The following is a 22,733-nucleotide window of genomic DNA, read 5'->3' as shown; positions in this document are numbered from 1 at the left end:
AACTCTAAATTTTGCTGAAGATGTTACCTAGCCTGGTAACAAAATGTTCGGAAACCAACGTATAAGCTAGGAGAACGAACCTTCACTCTCATGCATAGTATTCCCTCTTCCAACTCATCCCCATAATAACAGCAATCCAGGCATTAGGAAGGGCTGAGAAATAAGCAACTGGAAGTTAACCAGTCAGCTTTTTTGGCTGCGGGTGGACTGGTATGTGGCTTCACCATGTTCCCTTCTCCTGCCTTGGGATGCTATGTGGTTGATTTGTCCTCGAAATGAGATCTTTGAGTAAATGGAACCTTCCTTCTTCCAAAACTGTTTTCCAGCCATATGAGATTTCCTGGTCCTGAGAATCAGAACATATTTTTCCTTCTTTCTAATTTGGTTTACTTTTTTTTTTGCCAGCAAATCCTTATTCTCTCACCCTGTTATGGATTAGCCAACTCTCTCCCTTATAGCTTTTATGGCAGCTTTTTACGTCAGACAGGAGAACATGCCAAGGAGTATGCCAAATCCCTGCATATTTTCAATTCTCCTAGAAGCCAGCCGGCAGTTCTGTGGGAACAGGAAACGGCTTCTCAGGGTTTTCTATCCCCCCTCTCCCCCCGCCTCAGCTTTGCTAGCAAAAATAACAGAGAGGCATAGTTGTAATCAGTGAAGGGTTTTCCACAATCATTTGACATTCAGTCCGGTTTTAGAGAAAATGGCCCACAACCTACCCACCCATTATTATCTTCTCTAACATGACTACTTTCAAACTTCATCCCACAATTAAGGTGTGGTGGGACACGATTCCAAATTAGTTTCAAAGCAGACTTTTTCAAAAAATGATGTTTAACCATTTTAGATTTAAAAGATTCAAGTATCACCTGCAGCGATATGGTGGAGTATATTGAAATGCACCTGTCCAGGACTCCAGCCAACAAGGAAAGCCAAGCCCTTTCTGGAGGAACTTTTATTATACTTCCCCATTTTTTAATTTCCTTTCCTTTTATTTTTCAGTGACAACCAGTGGGCTAAACATATCCTTGTTGTATTTCTTTTGTTTGTTTGTTTGTTTGTTTGGCTGTCTTTTATTTCTAAAAAAAATGTAAAGATTTTTTTTCTGTTTGCTCCATGGTCCTGTTTTAGTTATTTATAGCCCCCACTTAGTGTCTTTGTTGTTCAAAGGAATGATGATGTTAAAAATTATGATGTTAAAAATCTGGGAGAATGTTTATTGTGTGCATGTGAAATTGCAAGCAATCAAAGTGCCGTTCGGCCTGTTTCATGACTGGTTTAGTGGGTTCACGTTTTGGGAATGTGCTTAAGGCAAAAAGATATTATATAATCCCTGTTCCATTTTGGGGGGCATATGCGAGCAAGTATTGAAATATTTAGATCGGTCCAATGTTTGTCAAATGTCCTGATACTTTGGAAACTGGAGGGAGGTTTTATTCAAAACCAGTCAAGGAAGGTAAATATATCAGAGGAATCTTCCTGTTCTCTTCCAAACGGAACATTTATGACAGCAGATTAAAAAAAAAAAACTAGTTATAACTAGAGAAGATGCTGATCAGAGACCAGGCAAGCACATCATGCAGAGATCCAGGCAGTATTTTCTTCTGAAATGGCATGACATTTCTATCTCTACGAACTGAGAATTATTGAATAATGTGATTGGACTTCTTACAAAAAATGAAATGCATTAAGACTCTCAGAGCGGGGAAAAAGATATAGTAGACTCACTTGGAAGCGTGAGAGGCAGTCTCTTGGGTTTTTGTGACCCTTTCTATTTTTAACACAGAAAGTCCTTGCTTAATGATGGTTATTGGGGCCAGAATTTCCTTTACTAAGTGATAATGGTTATAAAACGTTGTGACTACCTCGTTTAGTGATGGCGATCCTGGCAGTCTCAGTTGCTGTTGTTAAGTGAGGATCGCAGGTTATTGAGAAAGGACCTCACACAATCACAACTTGCAATTTGCTGCTGGCCTTCAAGAAACACAGTCATTGTTGGAAAACTGGCAAGAAGTACAGATAAATTCCGGTCAGAACAAGACTTCCTTTAGACCAGGAGTCTCCAACCTTGGCAACTTTTAAGACTTGTGGACTTCAACTCCCAGAATTCCTCAGACAGCTTTGCTTTGCTGACTGAGGAATTCTGGGATTTGAAGTTCACAAGTCTTAAAAGTTGCCAAGGTTGCTTTAGACGGCTTGTATGCAGACCAGTGGGCATATAAAAGTGGTGCTGAGTGCAGGTGGATGCCCAGTTCCAAGCACAGTGGTTGTGGGTTGCTGCAGTGAGAGTCTGGGTAGGGCTCATCGGGAGAAAAAACTCCAGGAATGACTTGTGACCTTACCTGTTGCTGGCTTCCACATTGACTTTGCTCGTTGGAAGCTGGTAGGGAAGGCTGCAAATGGCAATCACATGATGTGCCATAACTGTGAGTCAGTTGCCAGCCCCTCTAATGCAACCACGTGATCATGGAGCTGCTTCAATAGTTGTAACTTTGAAGACTGATCATAGTACCACGCACTCAGTTGCACTTGTAACTCTGAATGATCACAGAACGAGTGTTGTTAACCAAAGACTTCCTATAGGGGTAGTCCTCGACTTACATCCACAATTGAGTCTAAAATATCCATTGATAAGCAGGACAGTGGTTAAAAGGGAGTTTTGCCCCATTTTACAACTTTTCATGCCCAGCTATCAGGTGAATCACTGCAGTTGTTACGTTGGTAACACGGTTGTTAAGTGACTCTGGCTTCCCTATCAACTTTGCTTGGCAAAAGGGGATCATGTGAACCCAGGATACTGCAAGCATCATGAATACATGCCAGCAGTAGTCATGTTGGAAGAAAATGTCCTTCTGGGTTCAGCTCCAAGTGGGGAAAAAGACATTGGAAACATGGAAGCTGCTTGGAAAGATGGTTTAATGGTGGACAGGATCACATGGCTTGAGCTCCTGGACAGAAAATGGGGATCACTTGCTTCCAGATGTTGGGTGAAGAAGAAAAGAGATGCCCTCTCTGGCCTTTGATCTTGATCTTGTATTCTGATTGGTTGTCAGACTCCCATGGGACCATGCAGGGGCAACTCTGTAGGCTGTCTTGAATCCAAGTTTGGTTGAGCATTGCTTCTTCCCATCTGCCCTGTAGTGAGATGGCTAAGGGCTAATACTATCATGCCTTAATCCCATCACCCTGGAACTGAAGGGAGGGGGAGATCTTTGCTTTGTAGAATAGACTGGCTCAGGCATTTTAATGGCCCATTAATAAAGGTGGGGGCTATTAAGAGTGAGTCAGTTTCCTGCCTAAAACATGTTTCTCCATTTCTGATCCAGGGAAATGTAATATTTTGCCTTTTCAATATTTCCTAGGATATTTCATTCTTCTAGGAGAGGGTGTGTGTGAAAAACAGTCATAAGTCACTCTTCAATGCTGTTGTAAGTTCAAATGATCAGTAAACAATGTTAGAATAATTGTCTCAAAAACTGTTGAGCTCAAAAACATCTTTCTGGATGGTGTGGCTCAGGAAGATGTGGAATGTATTTTGTTCAGTCACACCGTTTATGCAAGAGTTAAAGTGGGTTCCAAACTATTTGCTTTTGAGGACGGAGTTTAAAATGTGATTTGGCGATGCATTAGTAATTCTTATTTTTCGGATCACAATACAGGTTAATTGACCTTCATTCAGAGTGGCTCTTACTGTAAGAATATAGGGCAGAAAGTCAAATGTTTGCAGGCAACCAATCCTTTTGCAGTGCCACAGTAAGTTGGAATCAATGATTTTTAAAATTCCCGGAGGAGATGCTTTCTAGCTCTAGAGAGCCATCAGCTAAGAAAGCATTTTTCTAAGGACCCTCGTGGTTCAAATCTGGGTCAGTGTAATGTGCTTAAGAAGTTCATTTTGAAACTGTAATGGGACAAAGACCAGAGGTGTGCAGGGAACAAGATACTTACAGTTTCCCAACAGTCTTCCTGAATTTCATTGGAAATTCTAGGAGTTTCGGGCCCAACACTGAGAGGGTGCCAGGTTTGGGGGAATTGTTTTGCTTTATTTAAAAAAAACCTCAGTATTTTCAGTTTGGAGGCCCGGGTACAGCTGTAGGAACCATAGCTGAGACTAAATGAGACATCAGGAATTCGGGCTTTCCAAGTCCAAGACATCTTTAATGAGCTTCTGGACAGTCCCAGAGAGCACACCCACCAATTCCAAAAATACATGAGGTCAGTACCCCTGCATCTAGGCTTCTGATCTGGCTTTTCTGTTCCCTGAGATTTGTGCAGGAGACTGCAGCTGAGCTTCTCTAGCAATTTAGTGTTAATTGATATATTAATCAAATAATGCTCTGTTCATTTAATCTGTAGTGGCATAACATAATAGTATTTAAGATATGTATCTTTGGGGTTGAAAAATTACCTTATTGTTTAAAGAAAATGAGCAAATGTGCATGCAAATATATACACTGTATGTATAAGTCTGTATTACAGGTAATCCTTGATTTATGATCATAGTTGGGACCAGAATTTTGGTTGCTAAGCAATGCAGTCATTAGATGAGTCACATGGCTAGACCATTTTTATGTCCATTTTTATTTTGGTCATTAAGTTAATCCGGCTCCCCAATTGACTTTGCCATCTGGGAAGATTGCAAATTGCAATTACAAAACCACAACACACTGCAACTGGTGTAAATGTGTTCCCCTTGCCAAATGTCCAAATTGCGATCATATTAACTACAAGGCTGGTAGGATGGTTATAACTTTGAGGATGGGTTGTATGTCATTTTTTCTGAGGCCGTCATAACTTTTAATTTCATTCAATCATTGAATAATTCAATGAATTATTGAATGACTCAATAATGATTCATTCAATCATTATTAAATGAATTGTTGTAAAGTTGAGGACTACATGTATATTATATGTGAATGTGTATAACTATATACCAGAGTTTTCCTTTTTTTAAAAAGTTTTATTTATTTTTTAATACAACTTTATACATATTATAGAAACAAAGTATTGACCGGATCTTTCCTTTTACATCCTCTCATTTACATAATCCATTTTACATCATAGCTTGGTTTTCTTTCAGCCAAATTATTTTCTTCCATTATTTTCCATTTTCTATATTCATTTTTTCTTAATACATAAACAATATCTTCAATTGCCCCTTCAAAAATCACACCAATTTATCATTTCATATTTCTCTATTGGTTTATTTTACTATAAGCAATATATATCCTCTAGTTACGTTTTGACATAAAGCATTTCTTTCAATTTTTACAATTAACAATATACTATAATTTCTTTATTTCTTAATTAGTTGCATAACAATGCGAATCATACTACTTTTCCCCTTTAATCTACTAATACAACTCTTTTTCCCCTTCTTCCTCTTTTATCCATTTTCTCTTGAGTGCTCACAAATTCCACTTTTAATCAGAGTTTTCAAAAACTGGGAGGTATATCTCCCTTGGGAATTTCAGACAGAATCCAGGGGAAGTGCAAAATGCCTTTTAGTTACATTGTTACTATGAAGCCAAGTTTCCAAAGTTTCATTGTATTGTTTTCATTGCTCATTTGTGTTCATTGTCGTGTTTGGATTTTTATGGCGGGTGTTTACATTAAGAGTACACTAAAGGTATGATGGCAAAAATTTAGGAATTTTTGGTACACACCCACACAACAAAACAGAACATACTGTTGATGGGTCATCTGTTTGAATGTCAATGGATAGGTTTTGTTATTCTTGGTGCCAAAAAAACGCCAATCATCATGTGTTGCTAAAAATATGCCTTTTAACATAGCAGTATTTTGCTGAGTTCTTAGAGGACCAGGTCTGACTTCACAGTGAGTATGATATTTGTTGGTTTGTAAAATGTAAGGATCTTGGAACCATCTCGTCCAGCTCCCTGCCCAAATCCACAACTCTTGATCTTGATATCATATTTTCTTGGATACACCTTTGGATTGCTTTTTTTTTTTTTTGGCAATTGCATCACATTGTCAGCTTGGGATCCACCAAGATAGCCAGATCCTTTTCACATGTACTCCTCTCTCTATAGTCCCATCCACTATAGATATGTTCCTAACCACATATAGGATTTTACATCTAGCTGTTGAAGTTCATTGTGTTTCTGCCCATTATTCCAACTTGTCAAGGTTCTGAATCTTGATAGTTTACTGTAAGGCAGGATTGTCCACCTTTGGCTACTTTAATACTTGTGGACTTCAACTCCCAGAATTCCCTAGCCACCATGGCTGGCTAGGGAGTTCTGGGAGTTGAAATCCACAGGTCTTAAAGCTGGCAAGGTTGGATACCTCTGCTCCAAGGTGTTTACTATATTCCTACTGTTGTATCATCTGCAAATTTCATCTTTTCAAATGCCCGATTCAGGTCATTTATATGTTGAACAACAGAAAGCCTCAGCATAACCTGTGGTGTGCCACATACACTTCCCTTCCGCTTGACGTGGAACTATTGATGTATACCAGTTGGGTACAATTCTTCAATCCACTCTATATTGAGCTAATTTTAGAATTCGTGCAGTCCATTTTTGATCATCTTCCCTACTAGAATCTTGTGGGAGCTTTGCTGAAGTCAAGGTACACTATGTCCAACACATTCCCGTGGTCAACTGAATTGGTCACACGACCAAAAAAGAAGAACATATTGGTTTGGCATGTTTTATTCTTGATAAACCCACATTGGCTCTTGCCAAGCACCACATTCTTTTCTCAATGTTCACAGGCCGACTGCTTAATAATGCGTTACAGACTTTTGCCTGGTATCTTCATCAGGCTGACTAGTTGGTAATTAGCTGGATCTTCTTTTTCTCCTGTTTGTTTGAGTATAGGAACAAGAGATCCTTTTCTCCAATCCTCTGGCACTACTGTGTGTCCTCCTTCCATGATTTTACAGAGCCTGCAGAGGTTGTTTAAAATGTTCACATTTCTTTTTATGGAGCTGAGTTAGCAATAACCAGAAGGGATACTGCATCCAGTTTTGGTTGCCATGATATAAAAAAGATGTTGGGACTCTAGAAAGAATGCAAAGAAGACCAACAAAGATGATTAGGGGCACTGGAGACTAAAACATATGAAGAACAGTTGCAGGAAATTGGCATGGCTAGTTTAATGAAAAGAAGGACTGGGGAGACATGATAGCAGTGTGCCAATATCTCAGGGGCTGCCACAAAGAAGAGGAAGTCAAGCTATTCTCCAAAGCACATGAGGGCCGAACAAGAAGCTATGGGTGGAAACTAATCAAGGAGAGAAGCAACTTAGAACTAAATAGAAATTTCCTGACAGTTAGAACAATTAATCAGTGGAATACCTTGCCTTCAGAAGTTGTGAATGCTCTAACACGACGTTTTTAAGAAGAGATTGGACAACCATTTGTCTGAAATGTTACAAGGTTCCCTGCTTGAACAGGGGGTTAGACCAGAAGACCAAGGTTCTTTCTGACTCTGTAATTCTGTTATTCGATGGTGATCAGGGGAATTAATCCAGTTTGACCATCCTGGTGTTATCTCCACCAGCTTTAAAAGATATAGGCACTTTTCTATAGTTTGCTGAACTTCCTTGCTAAATTGACTAAAGCCCTTTCCCCCCCCCCAGTTAGATTGCTATACAGATAGTCCTCGATTTTCAACCAGTCAGATAGTGACCAGTCGAAGTTCCAACGGACCTACGGGGGGACCCAGATTCAAAGTTCTGCCATGCATGTCCCCCCCACCCTCACTTGAGTGGGTTCCACCACAAAACCGCAGTGGACTAAAGCGCGCTCGACGAAAGCGCGTACGTGACATCATCACAGCGCGACGAAAACATCGCGCTGTGAGCGGTAAATTTAAAATTAAAGCGAAAACCTTACCCTAACCCCCCCAAACCTAACCCTAAACCTAACCCTAAACCTAACCCTAACACGTAATGTAACCCTAAACCTAACCCTAAACCTAACCCTTACCTTTATGTGAATCGGCTTGCTTTAATTTAATTTTAATTTAATTTATTTTTAATTTTTTTCGTCGCGCTGCTGATGACGTCACGTACGCGCTTTTGTCGGGTGCGCTGTAGTCCACCGCGGTTTTGACGGGTCACGCTTGAGTGCCTATTAGGCGCTCAGGGATGAAAGCACATTTATGGCTGTTTGCAACATCCCATGATCATGTGATGGTGGTTGACAATTTTGGCACAACTATAGCAAACGATCCATAGCAAACCATTGGTTCTCTTGTCAACTGCTGCAAAAAAGGTTGCAAAATGTTTTGACCATCATGAGTGCGATGGCAAGCTCCATTGCAGTCACAATTTGAAGACTACCGGTACCTGTAATACTTTGTATGCCCCCCGCCCATGCCCCGTTCTTGGCCTGGAAGACGACCTGCACCAACCTGAAAACCAAAATGGGATGCAGGGGTGCTGCACAAGGCCCCCAAATGGAATACGAACACCTTGTGCGCATGCACCATGCCCCCCTATGCATGCATCCCCTGTATGCGCCCCGCACCTGCACGGCAGAGACCCAAAGACCAGCTGATCTGCGGGAGGTTCTCTGGGCTGGGGTGACGGCTAGTGTGCCCGCAGAGAGGGTTTGCCATCACGGACCTAGGCTATCATAACGTGAACTGAGGCTTTTTGGTTTTGTCCACTGGTGGAGTGGGGTTCTATTGGAAGAGACATTGAGATGTAGTCATTGGAAAAGCCTACTCTTAAAAGTTTCCCAAGACCTTTTTAGTCAACAGGGGGAAGAAGTAATCAGATTTTACATTGAATATGCTTGGAAATAGGAAGCTTTTTTCAATCATGCTCCTAGCATCTGGTCCCTGTTAACAACTTGATTCTTATATTCTAGACCAGAGCTGCTCAATTCAGCAACTTTAAGATGTGTGGACTTCCAGCTCCCAGATTTTTCCAGCCAGCCCTGCTGTCTGAAGAATTCTGGAAGTTGAAGTCCATACATCTTAAAGTCTCTGAGATTGAGAAACGCTGAACTAGACCAAATGTTATTTCTGAATAAGCAAATCCTCTGTGGTCAGAGGCAATGCCTGCCTGATATTGTGGCCAACACTCAAAATAGACCATTATTGGAAATCAGCTGCTGAAATAAATAGTTTTTTTCTCCCACATTATCTTTCTTAGATTTACTCACCAAAGTCCTGTTGTTAAAACAAGAAGGATTAAATTGGTTGACAGTTTTATCTGGCAGTTCTGGTTTAACTAGTTACTTAATTTCATTAACTTCTTGATATGCCCATTTGCTACATGCTAAACTGTGTAGTTCTGGGATTAAAATTTCCAGATGCGAATAACATTTAAATTGCTTGTTCATCTTCAGCAAGCCTACAATTAACAACACTGCCTGTGGATGTATGTAATTACTTGAACTTTTATTGAATTTATAACATGGCTTCATATCTCTGAGCTGCTGAGTCAACTTTCCTCTAGTTGTGTTGGACTGTAGCTCTTATTTTTTCCTGTTCCACCATTTTAGAAACACGTAGGCTCATTTGAATACCTGGAAAAGGGTCATCATTGCTATAACTGAGTCCTTTTTGAGGGATTGGGCAATCAGATCATCAGAGGAATTGTTCCAGAGTCCTACTTCTTGGATTTGGAAGGCTTTTTTTAAATATTTAAAATAGTTCCTTACTGCATATGATGTCTTGCATTTCCAGGAAAATGTACGTTAAAACATCATATCATTTAAAAGAGTGATAAGACAAATAAATAATGAAATCCATAAAGCATATAGATTGTTAAATCACCAGAAATCCCTCAAAATTGATACTATAATATATAAAGATAAATTAGTGAATGTAAGTAAAAGAGAAGACCCATTAGAAGAGGTCAAATGACTCTTTTATTCGGAGGCAAAGGCAGGGAACTCTGCATACATTTCCATTTTGCTGTATCATATATCTGGAGTAAGAGCTGAATGATTGGCTTTCTTCCTGGACAAACAGCATGCTTCCTTTTAAAATAGCTGCTTCGATGCAGCTTTTAAGACATGCAGGCATTGCTGGGATGCAGCCATGCAAATAAAAGTACCTCCACCCCCACACTTTTCTCTAATTCATAAACTGCATTGCAAAACATTCTTTTTTGGGTGGTGGGGGTGTTAAATTTTATCAATGGTTGGAACACAAAAGGAGAGATGCAAAATAAGCAATGACAAGATTTATAGAATGGAGATTAGAATTATGTATGAAATTATAACAGTGCAAGTGTATAAGACAAGAACAAAGTAACATGGATGGAAGTACGATATCTTTATATTTGTAAATACTGAATAGACCAATTGTAAATAAGCATGGTGGTTATGGTGTTTAACTTTATATTTTAGAATATATGGCAAAGAGATAGCCAGGACGGTTACACTGTGTCCAATTTTTTAATGTGTATCTAATAAAAAAACTTAAAAAAACATTCTTTCTTCAATCTAGAGCTCACATCAGAATGGAAAAATGACTTCATTCATCAGGGAACAAGCAAGAAATTGCTTACAAAACTCATTGGTCATGGCAGAGAAATGAAAGATTGAATTGTGGGTCGAGATTTGGCAATGTGGAGAATTGCACCTGTTTTCTTAAGGTTTTGGGTACAGGAGGAAAGTTTATTACGACAAATTTTAAAAAAACAACCATTTTATACTCTTCCTGAAATACCTTACTATATTCTTATGATATCTTAACTTAAAATACTTACTGTATTTTTCAGAGTATAAGATGCACTTTCCTCCTCCTAAAAGAGTGTGGAAATGTTGGTGTGTCATATACATTGAATGCAGCCATTTTTGACCTCTCGAAGCCCTGCCCCGCATCCCATTTTTGTGAAAAACTGGTAAAAAGGGCCATTTTTTTGCAAAAACCTAAGGCATTTTTGCCTGTCCCCAGCAGCACTCTGCAGGCTTCAGCAGGGCTGGGGGAAGGCAAAAATGCCCCCTTTTTTGCAAAATATGGGCCATTTTTCTCAAAAACAAGCATTTTTGCCCTCCCCCAGCCTCCAGAAGCACTCTGCAGGCATCAGCAGGGCTGGGGCAAGTCAAAAAACGCCTCTGTTTTTGCAAAAAACCGGCCCATTTTCTGCCCTTTTTTCGCAAAAATGGGGACGTTTTTACATTCCCCCAGCCCTGTTGAAGTCTGCAGAGTGCTCCTGCAGGCTTGGGAGGACAAAACCCTTTTTTCTTTCTTACCTCTTCGAAATCTTGGTGCATCTTATACACCAGTGTGTCTTATAGTCCGAAAAATGCAGTATTTTCTTGGATGGCACATCTATTGATAAAATATATTAATTTCCTTCATTTCATTTGTTAATTCATAACTGTTTACATGTTATATTTATCAAAAGGTGGGCTTGCAAATATTGATCTCTCGTGCCTGTCATGGTTTCCGTCAATCAGGCCTTCTACATAAAAGTTTTTAGTAAGACTGAGAAGGTCTAGCCTAGGCCTGGTCCTTGCTGTGGAGCAGGTGAGCTTTAGGGAATGTCCTGCTTAGGAGATGCTTCATTTATATTGAACTGCTGGTCCGAAAGGTTCTCGTTTTCAAGTGGCAGGAGCTGGCAGACAGGCCTTTTTGACTGTGATCCATGTTTCTCTTTTGAGACCAGTTTAATGAATAGCAGTTATAGCAATAGCAGTTAGACTTATATACCGCTTCACAGTGCTTTACAGCCCTCTCTAAGCAGTTTACAGAGTCAGCATATTGCCCCCAACAACAATCCGGGTCCTCATTTTACCCACCTCGGAAGGATGGAAGGCTGAGTCAACCCTGAGCCGGTGAGATTTGAACAGCCGAACTGCAGAACTGCAGTCAGCTGAAGTAGCCTGCAGTGCTGCATTTAACCAATGCGCCACCTCGGCTCTTGACTATAAGTGTGATAACTTCCAGGGAGCTGATGATAATTGAATTCTTCCAGAAGTGTTTGGAAGGAGAGTGACTGGCCCCATAATGGATTTTAGTATTCCTGTATGTTTAAGGTGTTTCTGTGCTGTTTTTATAGGTTTTGTTGGTGATAACCTTAGGGAGTTCATGTGATACGCAAATTCTTTTTAAAAAAGAATGCTGATGATACTCAACTTTATCTGTCTTGGGACACAAATCAGACCATGCATAGACAAAATTGGTACTTGACCCCCAACGTAGACATTAAATCTGGGCTCTACCTTACCCGGGGTTTTTGAGTTAGTGTGGTTGGGTGAAGCTCTTTGTGTTTCTGCTGGTGTAGGAGAGACATTGTTCCCTCTGACTGAAGCTATTTATGGAGTTTGATCATTGATTGGTTTTCTGTGTGTCTGTGTGTGGATATGTTACGTTGCCCAGAGTGGTTTCAAACTCAGCGGCTTAGAAATTTGATTTTTAAATGTAATTAATAATTGAGTGGCAGAAAATCAATCTGAACTCGGATAAGGCAGAGGTACTTTGAATGTATGGTTCTTGATATTTACAAAACTGCTTGGGTTACCTAGGGGTTGAACTCCTCCTGAAACAACGAGCTATATGTTATGAGGTACCCTTGGATCCATCATTGTCTTAGTGACATTGATGACCAAAAGCATCAAGCTCTCCTACTTGGCTTAATTTTCACGATGTCTATTTATTGATTAAATTTATATGCTACCAAAAATCATTCCAAATCCTGGTAACTTACATCAGAATAATATACAATAAAATGACAATTATATTAAATAGCAATATCATTTATATATCACTTCATAGTGCTTTATAGCACTCTATGTAAGTGGTTTACAGAGCCAGCATATTGCCCTCAATGATCCGAGTCCTCATTTTACCGACCTCGGAAGGCTGGAAGGCTGAGTCAACTTTGAGTCAGTCAGGATCAAGCTCCTGGTATTGCAGAATTAGCCTGCAATACTATATTCTAACCACGGCTCCTCCTTAAAACACCCACGGTATAAAAATAAAAGAAGAGATACATCATAATTGTGGCAAACAATCACACCCCAAAAATGTTTAGCCTTCACTGACTTCTGGAAGCCCATTACTGAGTGGTGCAGTTTTGATGATGTTGGAATTGCTTATTGATCTTTTGCAACGTTTCTACAAGACTCGGGGACCAGAGCATCTTCTTCCTAGGCTATAGAATCCAGAGCTGACCATTTGTAGAAGGTTGCATGAGTTGCTGCGACAATGCTTGGGAAGGCTCCATGTAAACTATACCCATACCACAGCCTTTTCAAGGTCATGGTTGAATGGATGGATGCAGCAATTACACAGGCATAATGGGTGATATTGATTAGGTTGGATAAGCCAAGCTATACTCTACTAGGGTGCAGGATGGCTGGGGAGTCACTGTGACCCTATTCCTGCCTTGTTCCATTCTGCAACAGAGGATGCTGCCTTTATTCCTAGGCCATTGTAAAAAAAATAAAGCAATTTCCAGTTGAAGGAGGATTGGCAGAGCATGTATTGGACAATAGCCCGGAGGAGGGGGGGGGGAGAACCAACCTGGATCTCTGATGGCCTTTGCAATGAAAGTGCATTCCAAAAGCAGAGCTGTGAACAATTTGTGCCTCAGGCCTATAGTACCAGCGTAGGTGGTTCAGTAATTTGATGTGATCTCAGTCTATCCTTTGGGACTGGGGAACATCTGGAATTCCCCGGGGGATCTGTAGAGGTGTAGATGTCTCCAACCCAAAGTTCCAAACTGTTCATTTTAGCAGCAAAACATCAAGTTGATTTGAACCAATTCGTGAGGAAAGCTTGTGATTTTTTTTGTTAAATTTTTTGCTTAGCTTTGCGTGTGATGTGTTTTCATTTTTTAGACCCTTTTCAGGGAATTCCAGTACAGGCGTGGTAGGAAATGGACATATAAAATATTTGTACAGTATATTAGACAGCTGTTTTTCTTAAACCATATTCTACCTTGGGTAGGATATTGGGATTTACAGTTTAAAAACAGATGGGATCTTCCCATTCTCGACCCATGAGCAAATAAGGCTTAAGTTGTCCTTAGCAGTAGTGTGTAAAGGAAGTATTTCCCCCTTTTCTGATGCTGTTGAAAGGCAGCTTCAAGGTAAGTAAAATCTCTGTAACCACCTTTGAGTAACAATGGCAGCAATTGGGAACAGAGAATAGGTGCATAATAGAGACTGGAAACAGGCGACAAATTTAGATCTGTTCCCCACGCCCCGAAGCATCTTTGTAACCACCATGATCTTGTGGGGTGATTATCGAGGCTTGTATTCTGATTTTTTGGATATTGTTGCAGTGTTTTAGTTTATTGTTAATATTTGAAGTCGTCACTTCAAAGATTCAATTGCTTTTTTAGTTTATTGGCAGCAGCATTAATTAGATTACTGGATCGTCACATCTTCTATACTGGACACTACATTGATTCAGAAATCATCTATATGGGTTGGGTCCCATGTGGATTTGATTTAAATCAAGTCAATTTAAATCATGATTTAAATCACTAGTAAAAATGCTTGATTTAAATCAACTCGATTTAAATATTTTTTAAAGAGCAACTGTCATCTCTATCCCACAGCAGCTCCTCCTCTAACCCCCTGTTGACTCACCGATAGTCCCAATATTGCAAAATATACAGCCTCATGCTACATAACTAAGCTCCATTTCATGCTGAATAAACTAAATTATTAATGTATCTTAAACAGAAAACTATTTACTCCAAAAGCATTTTATTAAAAAAAGGTTGCTAAAAATAAAAAAAATCTGATTTAAATTTTAAAAAATGGATTTTTTGATTTTTTTTTTTTTAAACATAGTTTTTTATCCACCCTGGTTGGGTCCTCAGAACTACCATGTAGTGGATGCTGAATCATCATCCAACATCTTTGCTTCATTGAAAAAAAAACACATACACAAACACAATCTTGTTTGTGTCCCCTGGAGAAGGAGAATCTAGGGCAGGTGTGGGGAATGATGGCCCCTTCATGATTTCTGGACTTCAACTCCAAGAATTCCTGATCCAGCATGACTGGCTCAGGAATTCTGGGAGTTGAAGTACACAAGTTACAAAGGGGCCATTGTTCCCCACCATTTGACCTAGGGCAGTGATGGCTAATCTTTTTGTCCTCACAAGCTGAAAGTGTGTGCGAGGCAGCACGCATGCGCATGCTCACATCCATAATGCAATGCATGTATGACACCCCCCACACCTCATCCCTGTGCATGCGTGCATGACCCCACCATTCTCCCCCCCCACCGCATGTGCGCATGACACCCCCCGTGCCTCGTTTTGGGCCTAGCAGGCCTCTCTGAAGCCTCCTGAGACCAAAAACAGGCCATGGGGGGCACCCATGCTGCAACCCACATAGCCCATTTTAGGCTTAGCAGGCCTCCCTGAAGCCTCCTAGGACCAAAAATGGGGTGCGGGGGGCGTGCTTCACCCGACTGTGCTCCCCCTGCGCATGTTCATGGGACCCCCAGCCCCTGCCTGCATGCGCAGTAGAGACCCAAAAATCAGCTGGCTGGCAGGAAGCGTGCATGCGCATGCACGGTTGGAGCTGAGCTGGGGCAATAGCTCACTCATGCCATAGGTTCACCATCACGGACCTAGGGGAATCTCTCAGTCTTTCCAGGATAGAAGTGCCTCCCTTCTGAAGGTGATTCAAAGTCTATTTAAGAAGACGTCTGAGTTATTCTGAGTGGAAAGGAAATTACATTCACCACAGTGCTCAGCCACGAGACTAATGAAATTAATAAATACTCAAGGCTAGGTCTAATTAAGCTGAGGTTTTACCCGCTCTGATTAAAAATGTTGCTATATGAATGCAAACATCCTTTACCACTAGAGGAGTGATTTATCCTGACATGTTAAACTTTGCATTACTTTAAAATAATGCAGTGGAAAAGAACATCCTTAATATAACCGCTCACTTCTTCCAGCACCTAACCAAAGGCAACTTCTAACAGCAATAAATGGCCAACTGCAAAAGTGAAGGAAGTGAAAAATAAGTTACCTAATAGATGGGGACTGCGAAAATTCCAGTGCTCCATCTCTGTTTCAAGACAACATTGCTAATATTTATCTCCACTTCAGCATACTACCAAAGCACTAATGCTAAGCTCTTCCGTACAATAGAATATTGCTGATATTAACCTAGCCTCCATTTCTGCACAATAGAGTATTTCTAATCTTAACTTTCATCGTGTATTTTCACATAAGTGCCTGTACGTTCGGTGCAGGGGTGGGTTCCTGCCAGTTCTAACCTCTTCTATAGAAGAGGTTCCACAAATCTACAGTGCCGTTTAGAACCGGTTCCAGTTCCCTCCCCCCGCCCGTCCGCACATCATCAAGAGTCCCTCCGGGAATAGGGCGGCATATAAATGCAATAAATGCAATAAATGCAATAAACCTTAAGATGAAGAGCGAGAGGAGGAATTCTGGGAGTTGAAATCCACAAGTCTTAAAGCTGTCAAATTTGAACACCCCTGGGTTTTTTTTTTCTAAAGGGTTAGGGGTGCAAGGGTCTTGTAACTTGACAGCTTTAAGACTTGCGTGCTTCAAATGCAAGAGTTTCTGAGCCAACATTTTGGTTGTTAAGCAAGAGCGTTGTTAAGTGAGTTTTGCCACATTTTACAAGTTGGCCATGCCCACCCAGTCACATGGCTGCCAAGCCACTCCCACCCTGTCACATGGCCAGCAAGCCACTCCCGCAAAGCGGGCCACACCTACAGAAGAGGTTTTGTTTAGTAACTGTTACAGTGGCACTAAATCCTGGGGTCACCTTTTGTGACCTTTTGACAAGTGTGAAAAATGGTCATAAGTCACTTTTTTCCAGTGCTGTTGTAACTTCGAAGGTTACTAAATTTATGGTTGGAGGTCAAGGATTATGTTGAGAAATGGATATTGTCAATCCTGACAGATATATTACACTTTTCCTTTTAGGTGCAAGGAAGCTATTTGCCTAATTATTTAAATCAGGGGTGTCAAACTCGATTTCATTGAAGGCTGCATCAGGGTTGCGTTTGACCTCGGGTGGGCGTGGCCAGGGTGGGCGTGGCCAACTTGATGTCATTCGTATCAGGGGTGCCTGTGTTGGCCCGAGCACTCTGCCAGGCAAAAATGGGCTCCCAAGCTCCGTTTTCAGCTGCCACGGCCTCCTGCAACCCTCTGACAGTGAAAACGGAGCTTGGAAGGGACAGGTGCAGCCTTCCCAAGCTCCGTTTTCACTGGCAATGGGTTGCAGGAGGCCATGGCAGCTGAAAATGGAACTCAGGAGCCTATTTTCACTGGCCGAAGCACCATAGGCCAGTCCTTCGCTGTTTCCAGGGTGGCCCCATGGGCCAGATCTAGGTATCCGGCAAGCCAGATCTGGCCCCCAAGGCCTAGAGTTTGACACCCCTGATTTAAATGATTGCTCTGATGCACACACATCACCCATATATATGACTATGGACAAAAGCATCTTTGTTGTAGTAGGGAATCGCGTAAACATCACTGGCAAATATGCTTTGACTTCTGAGCATGTAGGTTTGAGGCCAGAGCCTTTGTGGACTTCTTCTGCGCTTTTCTCTTTGCTTTATCTGTCTTTTGCTCCTTTCACTCCTCATTCTAACACCTGCCCTGCCCAATCCTCTCGACTCAGGGAGAGGAGGTAGAAGGAACCATAGCGGTCATGGAAGACTCCAAGGAGATGCAGCCCAGTGAAGCAGAGATGCCTTTTGCTGGTGCCCTGAAAGAGGGTGCCAGTCCCAGCCACTTTGGGCAGGCTGAAGAGCCTGCCAGCATCCCTCAGGAGCACAGAGTAAGAATTTTGCATACACGATGGAATTGACCCTTGATTTTCCTCTGCAAACCTCAGTTTACTCCCTCTTCCCCCAGTCTGGGTTCTTGTCCCTAGCAGATGACTCTTCTTGAACTATCCTTTATTTTCCCAGTACTGCAAATGATAATGTGCGTATATTATTTATGGATCAAAAGAGGCTCCATAATTCTTACCTTTCCTGTCTGGAATTTGTGGATGATGAATTAAGTAGCGAGGATATTCAGGTGGCACAACTGCATAGTGGTTAATTGTTAAAAAAATAACTCCTTTAAAAAAATTTTGAGCGATCCCAGAATGCTCTTCTCAGGAAATACTGATCAGAGAAAAGGATTAGAGGATATTTCCTTAACAACAAATTAAATAAGCAAGTTAGAGTTGCACATGTTTATGAATAAAAAGAAAGAAGAACTTGCTGCTTTTGAAATAGTCACTGGAAAGGAAAGGATCCTGGAGCACAGTATTAGAAATCAATACACCAGAGGGGGCTGTAATTTGAAATTTTTTTGATTGTGCCAAAATGGTTAGATTAACCTTTAAAATTAAAGATCAAGAAGATACAGAATATTATATGATTTGGAATAAATTATATGAATGGATAGAAGCAAGAGGTAGAAATTAGAGAAAAGTAAGATCATAAATGTTAGTACTGAAAGTAAGAAAATAAATAATTATAATACTTTAATGTAAGAAGAAGAAACCTAGCTAAAAGCTTTTTGGTTATTTTATTACTATTGTTAATAGAGTAGAATAGAATAGAATAGAATAGAATAGAATAGAATAATAGAATAACACAGTTGGAAGGTATTCTAGTCCAACCCCCTGCTTAGGCAGGGATATCTATATCATTATTGTTACCGTGTTTCCCTGAAAATAAGACAGGGCCTTATTTTCTTTTTACACACAAAATATGGCTTGGGCTTTATTATGAGGGGAGGGTTTATTTTGGGGTTGCTGGGAAGCTGCTGTCTTGCGAGCGGGCTCCCAAAGAACCAGGCACAACCTCATAGGCAAATGACCACGCTCATGATCAGCCACCCGGCAAACCCCCTTTCCAGCAGTGTAGAGCACCATTCACTGACCTAGGGGTATCACCAAGCCGCGTGAGCGCCTCTTCGCCACTGCCCAGCTCCCGCGGCTTGGCGCCTTCGAAATGGCAGTGAATGGGGCTCTGCACGGCTGGAGAGAGGTGTTGCGCGAGCGACTATTCCGCTCTCGCTCATGCACCTCCCAGCCTCACAATGCCCTGGCCTAGCTCTCTCCGCAGAGCCTGGGGACTTCTGGTGCCGCCGCTGCCGCATGGCTTTTTCTGTGGCTTCCAAACTGAGTCTTCTGGCAGTGGCCACTCTAGGCATACACTCTATGGTTGTGAGCCAGATGCAGCAGAGCATACAACCATAGAGTGTATGCCCAGAGGGGCCACTGCCGGAAGACTCAGTTTGAAAGCCGCAGAAAAAGCCATACAGTGGCAGCGTTAAGTCCCCTGCTGGAAAGGGGGTTTGTCGGGTGGCTGCTCATGAGTGTGCTCGCTTCATGGCAGCTGTGTTGCACTGCTGCGACAGCGCAACACAGCCATTCGCCCATGAGGCTGTGTCCGGCTCTTTGGGAGCCCGCTCACAAGAGAGCAGCCGCCTGGCAACCCCCCTCTTCAGCAGGGCACAGAGCCGCTCACCAATCTAGCGGTATCCCGCACTAGGCAACACGATCATCTTTGCCTCCCTCCCGGTTCCCGCGGCTTGGCACCTTCAGGATACCGCTAGGTTGGTGAGCGGCGCTCTGCCTGGCCAGAGGTGGGGGGTTGTCCAAGGGGCTTATTTGCATGGGAGGGCTTATATTTCTGCCCACCAGAAAAAATGTGGCATGGCCTTATTATCAGGACATCTCGTAATTTCGGGGAAACACGGTATTAGCTTGTATGTCAATGTTTAACACCACTTTTTTGGAAGGGGGTGTAACTTTTTTATTTGTAAATGGTATACCCTGACAATGCACTGTTTTTCAGAAAAGTGTCTATGAATAAAATTTACTTTAAAAAAAGAAATCAATACTACACCATGAATGAAGACCTGCGAATAACAGGATGGAAAGGTAGCTGAAAGGATAGGACACTCAGGTCCATCTCTTCACATGAGTATTGCTTTCTGTTTTTTGTTCTCCCCCAAACCCTCTCCTGCCCAGATAAAGCACTTTCTGAAGGAAGACTCAGAAGAAGCTGAGCTGGTCCAGTTCCTTAACGATTCCCCAACAGAGAAGGCCTTCCATCGGCCAGAAGCCATCCCTCAGGAGAAAAGACCCAGTCTAGGTGGGACTGAAATGTTCCCTAGTGCTGCAGTCCAGGCCATTCCCAAAGATGCTTTGGAGGAAAAGGAGCAGAAGGCCTTCTACCGCCCTCACCCTCTAGACTTGATACCGCAACACATGGCTGCTCCAGCACCACCAAGTCCATCCCGCCCCAGAAGCCCCTGGGGCAGGCTTGACCCATATGATTCAGATGAGGTAAAGGATCTCTACAGCATTTCTGTCCATCTTCCATCTTTCCAGCCCCTTGAGAATCTCCCTTTTGTAGAACTGGACCTAGGATGCTTGAATGTACAGGAATACTCAACCTGGATTCCTTCATCCCTATTGATGGCAGTATTTTGCTTGTGTCATGGAATAAGCTTCTTCTAGAAGTACCATATTTTTTTCAGAGTATAAGATGCACCAAGATTTTGAAGAGGCAAATTAAAAAGAAGTTTTTGCATTCTGCAGACTTTCCAAAAATGACCTGTTTTTTTGCGAAAATGGGCCCATTTTTTGTCAAAAAAAAAGGGCATGCATAGCCTTTAGGAAGTTTATAGAGTGCTCCTGCGGTTGGGGGGGGGGGGGCAAAAATGAGCAAAAAACAGTGTGTTTTTTGCTCATTTTCTGCCCTCCCCAGACCCCAGGAGCACTCTGGAAGCCTCCTAAAGGCTAAGCACGGCCATTTTTTTGCAAAGGGGCAGGGTGTTGGGAGGCCAAAAATGCTGTATTCAGTGTATAAGACACACCCAGATTTTCACCCTCTGTTTTGAGGGGAAAAGGTGCGTCTTATATTCTGAAAAATATGGTAATGTTTTGCTGTGCTTCAAATGCTGTAGTAATGAAATCCCTCCAAATGATCCTTTTGAAGCTGGATATATCCTTGGCATTGCCATACAATACAATAGCAGAGTTGGAAGGGACCTTGGATCTTCTAGTCCAACCACCTGCCTAGGCAGGAAACCTTACACCGTTTCAGACAAATGGCTATCCAACTTCTTCTTAAAGACTTCCAGTGTTGGGGCATTCACAACTTCTGGAGGCAAGCTGTTCCACTGATTAATTGTTCTAGCTGTCAGGGAATTTGTCTTCAGCTCTAAAGTTGTTTCTCTCCTTGATTAGTTTCCACTGTTGCTTCTTGTTCTACACTCAGGTGCCCATGTGAATAGTTTGATTCCCTCTTCTTTGTGGCAACCCCTGAGATATTGGAACACTGCTATCATGTCTCCCCTAGTCCTTCTTTTCATTAAACTAGACATACCCAGTTCTTACAACTGTTCTTCATATGTTTTAGTCTCTAGTCCCCTAATCATCAACAGAAGAATCATCTGTTCTTCTCTGCACTCTTTCTAGAGCAGTGGTTCTCAACCTGTGGGTCGGGACCCCTTTGTGGGTCAAACAACACTTTCACAAGGGTTGCCTAAGACCATCGGAAAACACATATGAGGAACTTTATTAATGGGTCGCGGCATTAGGAAGGTTGAGACCCACTGTTCTAGAGTCTCCACATCTTTTCTACATCGTGGTGACCAAAACTGAATGCAGTATTCCAAGTGCGGCCTTACCAAGGCATTATAAAGTGGTATTAACACTCCCATGTTGGAGAAAGCACAGAAATAAAACAAAGGCTATTTAATTGACAAGTTGATGACTCACTGACATGAACACTGGGTGTATAGAGGCACAGTGGTCCATTTCCTTGCATAGAAGATTTATGTCATTCATAAAAATACTTTGATAAAGAATGTTTCTCTCCAGTGATACAACTATTGTATTTACGCAGTGTGTTTAATCAAATCAATTTGCTTAACATGAGAAGTTTAGTTACTTTTCAAAAGTTTATTTGTGGTGTAGAAACTAAGCCTATTTAATTAATATTATTAGTGCATTATGCGAACTTGGCAATAGATTAATTCTGTAACCAAGTTAAATTTATTCTTTGAATAACTTTGAAAAACCTGTTTCAGACAAATGATTCTTGCAAAAAAGGCTTGGCAATTTGTAATACTGCTTCCCCCCCCCCCTTTCTCTCTTCTTTTTCCTCTCTCTTAGGACAATAAAGAATATGTGGGATTTGCAACACTTCCTAATCAGGTCCATCGGAAATCTGTGAAAAAAGGATTTGATTTCACACTAATGGTTGCAGGTATCAATGCTGAAATTACAAGGGCTGTTTCAGGAGACAGTATATAATTGTTGCAGATTAAAAGCACATTATTCATGGCAGAGAACTATAATTAAAACTAAATTTCATTTGCCTTATGTTTAGATAATGTGTGTATAAAAGTCTAAAGGGTGAGGAAAATACTTTCTGTTGCATTAAATCTATGAGATCAGATCTTAGAAATAATTCCACAGTATTTTTATTGGATTGGATTGTAAAGTTCGATTTCTTAGTATTCGTTGTGAACTGATGGATAGTCTAAGCTGCAGATGCCAAAGAGCTAGAAATAGGAAGATTAGCTTTAACTATCGTATTTTTCGGAGTATAAGACACACTAGTGTATAAAACACACCAAGATTTTGAAGAGGCAAATTGAAAAAAAAAGTTTTTGCACTCTGCAGACCTCCCAAAAACAGCCCGTTTTTTGTCAAAAAGAGGGCATGCATAGCCTTCAGGAGGCTTATAGAGTGGTCCTGGAGGCTGGGGGAGGGGCAAAAATGAGCAAAAAAAAGGCCCGTTTCTCACTCATTTCTGCCCTCCTTAGCCCCC

The 22,733-nt window shown here is 41.5% G+C and overlaps 1 protein-coding gene across 3 annotated transcripts in view; it reads left to right on the top strand.

Annotated features, from left to right (window-relative positions):
• Window positions 1-22,733, top strand: part of SEPTIN4 (septin 4) — a 49,458-nt gene that overhangs the window by 1,939 nt on the left and 24,786 nt on the right. For 2 of the 3 annotated variants that reach the window (XM_087717329.1, XM_087717330.1), the window contains exons 2-4: window positions 17,564-17,722; window positions 19,919-20,236; window positions 22,073-22,166. In XM_087717329.1, coding sequence (XP_087573455.1) covers window positions 17,594-17,722; window positions 19,919-20,236; window positions 22,073-22,166 — 541 coding nt within the window. In that variant the 5' untranslated portion in view covers window positions 17,564-17,593. The remainder of the gene's footprint in view (window positions 1-17,563; window positions 17,723-19,918; window positions 20,237-22,072; window positions 22,167-22,733) is intronic. The other variant, XM_087717331.1, reaches the window with a different exon arrangement.

Source organism: Thamnophis sirtalis, unplaced genomic scaffold (assembly GCF_051295495.1).
Source record: "Thamnophis sirtalis isolate CommonGarterSnake01/CBP01778 unplaced genomic scaffold, rThaSir2_p1.2 scaffold_6, whole genome shotgun sequence".
NCBI lineage: Eukaryota > Metazoa > Chordata > Lepidosauria > Squamata > Natricidae > Thamnophis > Thamnophis sirtalis.
Note: the sequence above shows the minus strand (reverse complement) of the source record. Positions and strands in the feature narration are given on the sequence as shown.